General features: G+C 42.6%; 1 protein-coding gene across 1 annotated transcript in view; it reads left to right on the top strand.

Annotated features, from left to right (window-relative positions):
* Window positions 1–417: 417 nt before the first annotated feature.
* The window catches only part of KIF14 (kinesin family member 14), an 85,374-nt gene continuing 73,389 nt past the window's right edge, over window positions 418–12,402 (top strand). The window contains exons 1-3 of the mRNA XM_089688688.1: window positions 418–466; window positions 7,981–8,994; window positions 10,399–10,653. Of these exons, the coding sequence (XP_089544814.1) occupies window positions 8,105–8,994; window positions 10,399–10,653 (1,145 nt within the window). The 5' untranslated portion in view covers window positions 418–466; window positions 7,981–8,104. The remainder of the gene's footprint in view (window positions 467–7,980; window positions 8,995–10,398; window positions 10,654–12,402) is intronic.

Raw genomic sequence — 12,402 nt, 5'->3', positions numbered from 1 at the left:
CATGACGGCGCGATTGTAACGCAGTGCCTGGTCAGGAGGAAGGGTAAATCCTCTGGAGGGCAAGTGGTTAAAAGAAGGACCAAACAGCAACATCCCAAGTATAAACACAGCCTGATCACAGTACGTATGTCTTCAGATACAAAAACGAAGCACAACACGACTGACACTTCTAGCAAGTAGCTGCTGCAAGTAATAGTGGACACAATACCCTTATTAAACATGGCAGATTCAGAAGTCCACTCTTTTCAGCGCGGAATGCCCTTGTCAAAAATGGCGACATGGGCTTTTCACTTCCTTATAGGAGCTGTATGACTTCCCAGCAAGGCTGTGTCAGCCATTCCACCAATCATAAACAATGGAGGGGAATTTGAATAGTGAAGCCAGCTAGTGAACGGAAGGAGGAGGGAGAGAGAGGAGGGGGTAGAGTACTGCAGAAACCGACCCGGGTGATGGCCGCTTCTGTCAGGTAGATGGGGGATTGCTGGGGCCGGGAAGTAATGGAGATTTGTGTGTTATATGATTGTATACTGGCCAGGGGTGGGAGGGGAGACGACACTGGATGTGTGTATGGGAGACCGTCCAGCACAATACGGAAGTGTCACTGAAGAGAGCTTACTGCCATTACTTCTCCAGTAATATCACTTCCTACAAGTCTAATGACTCTACAATAGAACTTCTCCATAGAGACTGTGGAGTACACATCTGTTACAATATATCAAAACATAAAGGAGTCTCAGCGATCTGTGAATCCAATTAAAGATGCTGACCTGTCATCAGGACTCTTCCTTCCTGCACATATATATTTTACTGTCTACATCCACTCAGAACTGAATGTGGGTTCACACTTCTGCAGTGCAGCATATCGCATGTAATTTGCACAAAAAACACACCGCATTCCTGCGCAAATCACATGCGGACACTGTGCGGTGCGATTTCAGTCTTACATTTTGTATGCTCAAATCACACCGCATCTACACCCATGTGATCAGATTCTGCACATCGCACCGCGTTTTGTGAAGCGATTTTGGGGTGTTATCATACACACTCGCAGCAGTTAACATGAACGGGGTGCGATTGAAATGTGCTGTGGAATTCACACAGAAACCGCTGCAAATTCTGCACTGCATTGCTGTGAACCTAGGCTCACTGGTTTTTTTCAGTGTCTTTGTGTATTTTACTATGCTGCTGCTTACATCCATGCAGAACTGAACACTTTTTTTTTTCCACTGTCATTATGCATTTTGGTATGTTGCTGCCTACATTCATCCGGAACTGAACACTGACTTTTTTTTTTTTTTTCACTGTCTTTATGCATTTTTGGGTTGTTGCTGCCTACATCCACCCAGAACTGAACATTTTTTTTTTTCTGTGTCTTTGTGCATTTTGGTATGTTGCTGCCTTCACCTTCTATTGCCTTTTCTAAATCATTGTTGCTACTGTAAGAGTCTTACCTAAGTTATGGCTGGTCTTGGCGTTCTAAGGCTACGTTCACACTAGCGTTGTGTGCAGGCGGCAGAGAGGTGTTTGGGAAGCGTTTTTACCGCTTCCCAAACGCCTCTGCCAATTCTGCACGTTACAGCACATGGTGCTGTTCTAGCGGGAACGTTTGTGTCGCGTTGCGGCAAAACGGACGCCTCTGGTCGAGTCAGGAGGCGTTGAAGCCTCCTATTCTCGTCTATGGTGCTGCTCCACAAACGCCTGGCCAGCGTTTGCGGTGCGGTTGTGGGGCGTTTGCGGAGCGGTAACACCACTCAAACTGCATTATAGGCGTTTGTGGGGCATTATTAACGCTCCGCAAACTCCGCTAAACCGCGCATGCGGCGTTTGCCAAGCGTTAAAAAACGCTCCGCAAACGCCGGGCCAACGCTTTCCAAACGCTATAGGGGCGTTTGGCAAGCGTTGGTAAAACAGCCAAGTGTGAACGAGCCCTTACTCTCTCTGCCCTCTTGCAAGACTGGCTTAGATGTCAAGAGCTTGCTTTGCTAGCCAGCCATCCCTATGTTAGCTCATGATTAATTACCAACCATCCCCACCCTTAATAGTATAAATCTAGAGCACCTTTATGGGGAATGTTGCTGGGCTTCTTTCTTTTAGTGATTCTTTCTAGAAGTGAGTTGCACTTTGGACCCATGCACTCAAGTGATTGCATGACGTGAGCATACATAGCAAAGTGCATTGAAAAGCACCAAACGGGCTGCAGGCCCTCTCTATTCTGCAGCATGCACTTTCTACCACTCCTGACAGTTGTCTGCTCTCCTGAAAGCCTCTTTCCTTCATCCTTCTTCTCTACCCCACAGCTTATATACATCACTCTCCCTTCTGTCTTCTCCCTATTACTGCACTCACCAACTCCTGCTAAATCTAAATCCACATGCTCATAAAACCTCCAGGGTGCTGAGGCATGTCTCCTCATATTTATTGCACTCCTATATTACCTCTGTCACCCTTCTGCTTCTCCTAGTCTTTGGAGATATATCCCCAAACTCCGGGCCTCCATCAATTAAGTGTGCCCAATGCGCCCATCACCCTGCACCCTCTGGCAGCAGCTGCAATCCACAGAACTTAGTCTCCATTCCTCTTCTTCCCAAAGCCAGCCTACCCTTTTCCTGTGCCCTCTTGAACGCCCGCTCTGTTTGTAACAAACTCACCCCCCTCCACCTTTTTATCACAAATTCCTTTAACCTACTTGCCATTACCAAAACCTGGCTTCATGATTCTGACACTGCTTCCCTTTCCCATGGTGGCCTTCTCTGGGCTCACTTTTCTAGACCTAGTGGACAGAAAGAAGGTGGAGTAGGAATCCTCCTTGCCCCACAGAGCACCTATCAGGTACTTCACCCACCTCCCTCTCTGACACTCTCCTCCTTTGTGGCACATTGTATATGTCTATTCTCTCCTGTTTCTCCAAGAATTGCTGTGGTCTACCGGCCCCCTGGACTGTATCTACCTTCCTTGATGACTTCTCTGCCTGGCTACCCTTCTTTCTCTTTTCTGAAATCCCCACAATCATTCTCCGCAACTTCAACATTCCTTTTAATGTTTACACTCTGGCTACTTCTAAACCTCTTAATCTAGCCTCTTTTGGCCTGAAGCAATGGATACAGGCTTCTACTTACTCCAATGGCAACACCCTTGACATTGTATTTTCCTATCTGTGCACTCTGTATAACCTCTCCAACAACCCTCTCCCACTCTCTGATCGCCACTTTATTTGCTTCACTCTCTCCCTGTCTCCCACCTTCTCTCCATCCAACCACATAAGTTACCCATAGAAACCTTTGCCACTCAACCCTTCTCTTCTATTCTCTGCTACTGACCACCTCTATTACAAAATATCATCCCTGTCCTGCCTAGGTCTAGCCACTTCTGTCTACAACAGTTCACTGTCATCCTCCCTAGACAAGCTCACCCCCCTCACTACATACACAGTCAGGCCCTGACCCCTAAAACTTTGGCAAACGGATGACACCAGAGGTCTAAAAAAAACATAGTCTTATGCCACAGACGCTCAAGAGCGTGGCTAAGTCTCAGAAAGACTTCAACCAATATAAATCTGCTATCCAGAAATACTATTCCTGCTTCCACACTGCCAAGCAGACCTATTGCACTACTCTTATTAACACCTTCTCATCCAATCCCCATCCACTCTTCTCTACCTTAAACTCTTTTCTTCATCCTCCACCCACTCACTCACTGTCCAGGAGATCGCCAATCACTTCAAAAAGAAAATCAATACAATTCATGAGGTGATCTCTGACGCACAGATACCTCCCCTACTTGACAATCCACATCTACAGGGACAATTGCTACTTCATGCATTCAACCCCACTACTATAGACAAGGTTGTTAAACTTTTTTTCTAATGCCCACCTAATCACGTGCCCCCTGGACCCTGTTCCGCCGCAAATGCTACGTCCACTCTCTGACTCTATCCTACACTCTCTAACTCACATTTCAATCTTTCCCTCTCATTCGGCATCTTCCCCAATTCTGTAAAACATGCACTCCCTTTATTTAAAAAGCTATCACTAGACCCCACCAATCCTAACAACCTATGACCCATCTCTTTACTCCCCTTTTCCTCCAAACTCCTTGAACACCTAGTCTACAACCAGCTGAGCAACCACTCACTGAGAATAATCTTCTTGATTCTTCAGTCTGGATTTTGCTCTCAGCACCCCAAGGAAACTGTTCTCCTCAAACTTACAAATGATCCACTAACGGCTAAAACCAATGGACACTCTTCTGTTCTCCTACTCCTGGACCTCTCTGTTGCCTTTGACACAGTGGACCACTCCTTCCTCCTCAAAAAACTCTGCTCCTTTGGTCTCCGTAACTGTTCTCTTCGTCTCCTCACTGGCTTACCTTTGCATAGGCTATCCCCCCTCAAGTCCATCATGAATGCTGCTTCCAGACTCATCCACCTTACCAACTGTACAGTGTCTGCCAGTCCCTTCACTGGCTCCCGCTCACCCAACGAATAAAATTCAAGATACTTACAACATCTTATAAAGCCATCCACTACTTAGCCCCTAGTTACAGCACTAACCTGGTCTCGAAATACCAATCAAATCGTTCTCTTGGTTCCTCACAAGACCTCCTGCTCTCTAGCTCCCCCAGTGTGTTTGACTATCTCTATCTCTGTCCACTTTTAGACGATCCCTGAAAACTGATCTCTTCAGAGAGGCCTATCCTGCTAGCACCTAACTGTACATGTATTTTGTCCATCCTCCACAGTTATTACCGTTTTGTATCTCTCGACCCTCCCTCTTAAATTGTAGGCTCTAATGAGCAGGGCCCTCTGAATCCTCCTGTATTCATTTGTATTGTAATTGTACAGTCTGCCCTTATGTTGTAAAGCACTGCGTAAACTGTTGCCGCTATATAAATCCTGTATAATAATATATGAACCCCTTGTCTACCAATGGATGTTTATAAAGGGTACAGTTTACAAGGGGTTAAAGTAGAATTGCAGACTAGACCTAACTTAAACCTGGTACAGCACTGAGAATTTCAGACGAATGATTTTCCGCTTTTTTTTTTTTTTTGCATGTTAGTCTCCTATCGAAAATGAAGAGGTTACTAAAGTTGCTAAAATTCTCGTATGACAGAATACAACTTTGTAAGCAATGTAATGTTTTCTTTCATTTCTGAGTTTGCATAGTCTTGCTCTTCCAATTTTGTTTCGGATGAATACTGTACTGAATAAATGAAAATCATAATGATTGTATGAAAAAAAAAAAATAAAACTTTAGTGTTTTGTCCCTTGCAATAAGTTCGGAAAAACGCTGTGTATGAAAGATCAGATTATCATGTTTGCTTTGAAAGCTTTATTTTTTATCCTATTTTCTGGTCATGTGAAAAAAGGCTTAAGTCTTAATAATGCTTGCCCCCCCCCCCATCCTACTCACACCTACACTGACCATCTTGTGTAATGCAGCGGACACGTTATTTAATTTTTTCACACTCATTGTGGAAGAAGGAATCCTTCTTGCTGAGTTATTGTATTCTGACAGCAGGGAGACTTCTCCACCCTCAAAATACAATGATCAGTGCTGTTAGCTATAGCCTTCGGCACTGATCGACCGAGGAAAACACTAAATCGAAATTCAGCTGGTCCCTGACGAACTGGCCAATTTTCAAATGTATGGCCAGCTTAAAAGAAAAATTTTGTAGTTTTGAAAAAAAAATAAAGTTTATACACCTGTATGTGGATGCAGCATCTGTTCTCCGGTGGCTCTGCACAGATAACTGAGCGATCAAAGACTGCAAACGCTCAGTTCTCCCCTCTGCTCTGAGCAGAGAGCCATGGCTGTCAGTCACCAGCTCTCTGCTCTGCCCCTCCAGCTCTCACTGGAGCGCTGGACTGTTCAGGAGGCCGGAGGTGCTGGCTCGGGTTCTCAGCAGATTGCTGAAAAGCTGAGCCAGGTGCCAGTTCAGAGTTCTGGGTGCATCCCGACCATATGGTTGGGAGCTTTTCAGAGCCTGGACCAGCTGTGTGGTGTCAGCCAACAGTGGGCTTCAGCCCACTGTTGGCTGAAAACGGATTACAGGTTTGTTAAATGAACTACTCCTGTGATCCATCGGAAAAGTATAGCCAAAAAAGCTTTGAATATACTTCCCCAATAAGAAAGATGTTATATACTTGCCTATTTTCATTTCACTCTGGTATGGTCATGTGATCCTGTGTCAGCCAGAGGTGGCTTCAGGAAAGTGCAGAGAGGGTTTGACAACAGCTGGAAATGTCTGGGAGCAATGATGTCACTCATAGACTTCCATGGCCCATCCATTGTTGGTGGTCCCTCCTCTCCCCTGCAGCCACCACTGACTGACCCAGGGGAGTCGGCTCACGTGACCAGATCACAGTAGGCTGAGAATAGACAAATGTATACATCTTTCTTACACAGGTTAGTCAGCATAGGTGTTAGGAGGGGGAGGGAGCATTTTTAAGCCTAGTTAGGTTTAGCCTGGAATTCTACTTTAACCACTTGTCCTCCAGAGGATTTACCCCCCCCCCCCCCCTCCTGACCAGACCATTTTGTGCAATACGGCAATGTTTTTTTTGCTGACAATTCATCAATTGGTCATGCAATGTCGTACATAAATTAAATTTGTGTAATTTGTTTTCCCCCCACAAATACAAATAGAGCTTTCTATTGGTGGTATTTTTTATCACATCTGCATTTTTTATTTTTTGCACTATAAACAAAAAAAATGACAATTTTGAAAAAACCTCTAATATTTTTGACTTTTTGCTATAAAACATATCGAATAAAAAAAAAAAATCAAATTTCTTCATAAGTTTAGGCCAAAATGTATTCTGTTACATGTATTTGCTAATAAATATACAATTATTGGGATTTTTTTTTATTAATTGGTTTACATGAAAGTTACAGCATCTATAAATGGCGGCAAATGCCAGTCTCACGTCTATATGCGTGATTTTGTGCAACCATGCCGCCCTGTAGCAGTATAGGACGGATGGCAAGTGGTTTAAGCATATTTTTTTTGCCTGGGGACACCCTAGCTGTGCTACCTGCACTGAATACTGAAATATGTAGACAAGGAATGTAAACATCTCTATTACAAAAGCTGGCCTTATCTTTGTCCATCTGTGCTGCTTCCTGAGCTATCACTGAACACTCATAGCTCAAGCATATTCCACTGTTCACTAGATAATATAATGTTCCAAATGTTATTTTTCTGAATGGTTATGCATTTAATGTGCATATTTTACATAATGCCTGGATATTTATTCATAGCTGTAAAGGACAGCCAAATAACCAGCCAATCTTTTATGTTGGCTCTGAATAGGATTCTGGTAACTAAAATAAAACATTTGATTTTTCCCTAAAGCAGGCTATACTGTACATGGATCGAAATTCAGCCGTTTCAGCATGGACTGACCGAATCACGATCTATGTATGGGCAGGCTGATTGTACCCAAGTCGACCCATCACAAGAGACAAATAGAGAGACAAACCTGATGAGTTCTATTACTATTTAAAAAAAAAAGTCAACTGCATTGCATGGCATTTTCTACATGGCTACTGTTGAACTTTAACAGTCAGGTCTGTGAAAAGCTGCATACTCTACTTCGTGGGCTGCCCCTTTTTGTTAGACTTCAAGGGGTCACTACAGCAATGCCTTCAGAGAAAGGTGTAACTTTGGAGTCTGGGGTGGCTCTTTAACAGCCCCTCATTTTATTTCAGTGACTGGCATATTCCTCCATTACTAGTAGGTCTGTTTATAAATTCAAACAAGATTGGATTCAGTTGGAAAAATGAGTGAATTCTGAGTGAAAGCTGTGTAAATCTTGGATGAAAACATTTATAAAAAGATTCCCTAGGGAGACTTGTGACAATAAAACAGATTATGGATGGATGGGAAATTGAACCCTAATACAATACATGTTGTCATCTTCTTTATCTACAAATAAAAATGTAGTGACTGCTGTTTTTTTTTTTTTTCTTTCTCCAGAACACTTTCAAGATTTATAACTTTTTTCCAAGTGTTTGAGAAAATACCATGATGAGATGCTATGAAGCAAGAATAAATGTAATACGGTATTCCTCCCGAAGAACTCTTGTTCATTATTTGTGATATGTCACATAAAGGCCACCATCCTAGTAACACCAAATATATAAATAGAACATATGTAATATCTGCATGCAAAAATGTTGGGTCTCTAGTAACACACAAACTAGAGCCGACGTTAAAGCTTCAGAAAAGGGAGGTCCTAGTGAAAGAGTCCCCTGGTTTGGAGAAGGGTTCGGACAAGGATGTAATTCAACATACTGAGCCTGAAAGACGCCTGACTTTACAGAGGAGGCCAAAAACTGGATGCATTGAAAGCGATGATGCAAATAAAAATCCAGATGAATGCAGTAAAGTCAAGACTCTTTTTGGAAAGCAGGAAGTGCATTCTGGATTACCACAATCCAACATGGTCAGCAATAGATCTAACAATCAGCCTGAATTAAAAACAAGAGGCTTGCATGGAACAAATTGGAAACCATTCCATCCAAAAGCTCTCGTCAGTGGCATAAAAGCTCAAAATACACCTGTGTCTAAATCTTGTGAGGACATGAAGGTTCTTTCTAATAGGAATGCAAAGGGAAATGATGCATCCAATAGCTCTGGCAACACTGGGCTAGATTTAATTAAGACTCCTGTTGCAAGAAATGGAGGTTTGGATAAACGTAAAACTCCAAAGAGCGGAACATCTGAGCTCTTAAGGTCTGCATCAACAAGGGAGGTAAGAAACCCTGCTATAACACCAAAACGTCCAGTGAGCACATTACCTACTACCCCGAGAAGGATACTTGGTACAAATGGACGGCCAGAAAAAATGGAGGTACCCACAGTTCCATCTGAATCTTTACCTGTAAAAGATGAAACCGTCAGCTTGCATCTTAATGATGAGAATGAACATCACAAAGAAGAAAACTGTGCAGTGAAAGTCGCCGTGAGAGTTAGGCCATTTAGTAAAAGGTTAGTAACATAGTTTACATGATTATAGTTCTACACCGACTCTTCTAGAAATATTCTTTTCTTTTTTAAAAAGTCATGGAGCAGTTACAGCAGAGTTCTGCTATAAAGATTGGTTCCCCGCTCCACATTAAGGATTGGCACCTTTGGGGAGGGGGAGCCTAGGCAATCGAAAGTGGAAGTTGTCCTCCTACCCTCCCTCCCCATAGTCTTGTGGGGCACGTGACAGGTCCCAGAAGACGACGGGGCCATTCAGGAAAGGCAGCACTATTCGTGCATGCGCAGTGGGCAACCGGCTGCGAAGCTGCAAGCTGTCACAGCCGGGTGCCCACACTGAAGATGCCAACGGCCGGTGAAACAGGCTGCGGCGGGGGCAACGCGGGATCATGGGACAGGTGAGTGGCTGTTTTTTAAAAGTCAGCAGCTACAGTTTTGTAGCTGCTGACTTTTTAATTTTTTTTACAGAGTAAGTGGAACTCCGCTTTAATTATATTTTCTCCTAGTTACCCTGCAAAGTCCCACTAATGTTTGTTGATCTTGCCATTAGTCCACCTAATGCAGCTTCCTGTAATGATGTGCACTGCTCCTGAATTCAGTGGAGAGTTGCCACTCTAACGTAGACTGTTTCTGCTTGCGCTGCAGTGGGATGAAAAGTGTTGCTGGGGTGTAGCTGTAAGAATTACTGCTGACTTTATAAATCTGTTGCTGGTCACTCCTAGACCTGCCTACTGCTTTTTGGACTGACATCACTGTCTCGGTTGCGGAAACCTTGCCACTGTGAGCTGCAGTGTCTGGGTGGAGGAACGTGTGCATTTCATACATAAGCCTTTAGTTGCACTTTAAGAATGAAGCTGCAATTTTTCTATTATGGCTGATGTTGTATTGTGCTTGTGTTTTAGATTCAAATAGTATTTAGCGGAGATCCTTCTATCAAAATCTGAGAAGTCATGATACATATTTTAATTTTGAAGTATCTGTTAAAGCACAATTTCAGCCAAACCTTATTTTTTGTTTGGATACTGTGGAGACGTCTGATAGGGTTTTTATTGGGTTTGTGACCCAATTGTCGAGTTTTTTTTTCCCAGGCTTCCATTCCGTGTGACATCTGTAAATACTTCCTGGCTTTATCTAAAACAAAATAGTTTTGTTTGGCTGGAGTTGGGATTTAAGGTTTACAAAAATGTTTTTGTAGCAAGACTTGAGATGCTTACCTTTTTTTTTCAAATAAATAAATTGACATGTAACAAATATTGTGATGCATTAGGGGCAGATACAAATGCCACTCTGTTAATTTTTAGGTGTATTAGGTTTTTAAAAATGTGTCATTAACTATTTTTGCTACGAATATATTTTGACAAGTAATGTAATACATTTAGCTGTGAATAACAGTGATTCTGGTTGTTCTAGGGAAAGGAATGAAAACGCCACCCAGGTGGTATTTATGAATGCCAAGGAGACAATTGTTCAACCACCAGACTCCAAGGAACGCCATAACTTCCTCTTTGACTTTTCATTTTGGTCCTTCAATAAATCTGATTCCAACTATGCCAGTCAAGAAGAAGTATATGAGAAGCTAGCTGTTCCTCTTTTAGAGTCTTCTCTCCAGGGATACAATGCATGTTTGTTTGCCTATGGACAGACTGGATCTGGGAAGTCCTACACGTATGTAAAAAATGTAATGAATCGTATGAATGTAAAACAGTTTAAAAAAAAAAGTCACAAAAATATAACTGACCAAGATTTTATGAATCTGTCAAAATTAGTTCTATTTAGGCCTCATTCACTCGAGTGTACCTATCCATACACCTGTGTGCAGGGGCATCTTTGCCAGCACTGAACACACTGGTGGTCCTTGCAGCTACATGCAGGCAGTCCCATTCATGTACTATGGGACACAGTGACTGCATCCAAATTTGACAGCCATGTGGTTGTGTGTCCTTGAAAGCACATTGTCTCCGTTCGGGGACACGTACGCACACATCTGTCAAATTTGGATCAGCGGCTGTGTCCGTGCAGCTGCTTTGCCCTAGGAGCTATGAATGTGACTGTCTGCATGCGGATGCACAGAGCACCTGTGCGGGCAAAGATGCCCCTTTGCCTGGGTGCACGTATGGGTATGCCCGTGTGAATGAGGCCTTTTAAGTACATCAAAAGTCAATTTTTTGAGAGAAGGGAATTAAAACTTACTTTTTTTTTTATCCCATTTGGGAGGTTTCTCTTAATTTTGTCATTAGGACAAATAAAAAGAGGGAACCTTTGCCACTAAAAACTAACAATTTTTTTTTTTTTTTTTGCGCTTTAGATACACTTTTAAATGTAACTGTATCTTTTGGTCCTATCTTGTAGCTTAGTATGCCCTCAGTCCCTTTAGCCAGTTTTATATTTATCTGTCTCTGGTTTAGCGATCACCCACTGGGCTGTTTGTCAAACTCCTCTATTCCTCTGACCTGGTCACACAACTCTTATGTAAACCACTAGTCTTATCAATCCACCATGAAATAGAGATGAATTATTGTAGACATTTGAAGTCCAGCCAGTATGACAACTGTAACCCCCCCCCCCCCATAGATACTGTTGAGAAAAAGGTGTAGATATGAAAGGACAGGAAGTGTTATTTGCAGGAATGCCACTTAAACATAATGGTAAAAAAGCCTGAAAAACGAAGACTAATGCAGCCACTACATCTAAGGACTGGTAAGCTGCAATATACTAGCTTTTTGGGTTTAGATACGCTTTCAAGCTTAAATTTTGTAATATCTCTTTTAGTAGTTTTTATTGTTATAAATAAGCTTTGCTTTCCACTAAACCCCTTTTTTAAGACGTAACTTTTGAAAGCTTTATTGAAGTTGTTTATTTTTGCTTTTTTTAGGCCTGTTTCACGTGGGCCGTGCTGCTGACTTGTAATCCACAAAGGATCACCTTGCCAGCAGCTACTGGCATTTAGGTGGCAATCAACTGCCTGTCACACGTCTGTTTGAAAATGGATCTTCTACTGAAATCTGTCTACACTGCACTGCAACTGCATTGATTAACTGTGGTTGCAGTGCAGCCATGTTTACTTCTATGGGGCACTTTGGCAGACTAAGTATTGGAGTCGTTTTTGTGCTGCTGAGGTGTTGAGTACAGGGTGTTATCAATTAGCATATGTAAGAGAGGTAACCTGTTGTGTTTTAAGAGGGGTAGCAACTCTATAGACTTTGTTCCTTGGAAGAGCAGCTGTACTGAAGTGTATGCAGGACAAAATTGCATAGTTTGAACAGCAGGAGTTTGGAAACAGCCAGCTATTTTGTTTAGTACTTCTGTTTTGAATTTAAGTAAATCCTTTTTTTTTTTTTTTAATGTTTGCTTTAGTGCAGTGCATTACTTGTTTGGCATTTTGGTTTTCGTGGTGCTTTTTGAAAGCTGGCATGC

Source organism: Staurois parvus, unplaced genomic scaffold (genome assembly GCF_062004578.1).
Source record: "Staurois parvus isolate SC_StPar_1 unplaced genomic scaffold, SC_StPar_1.0 ptg000450l, whole genome shotgun sequence".
In the NCBI taxonomy this organism is placed as follows: domain Eukaryota; kingdom Metazoa; phylum Chordata; class Amphibia; order Anura; family Ranidae; genus Staurois; species Staurois parvus.
Note: the sequence above shows the minus strand (reverse complement) of the source record. Positions and strands in the feature narration are given on the sequence as shown.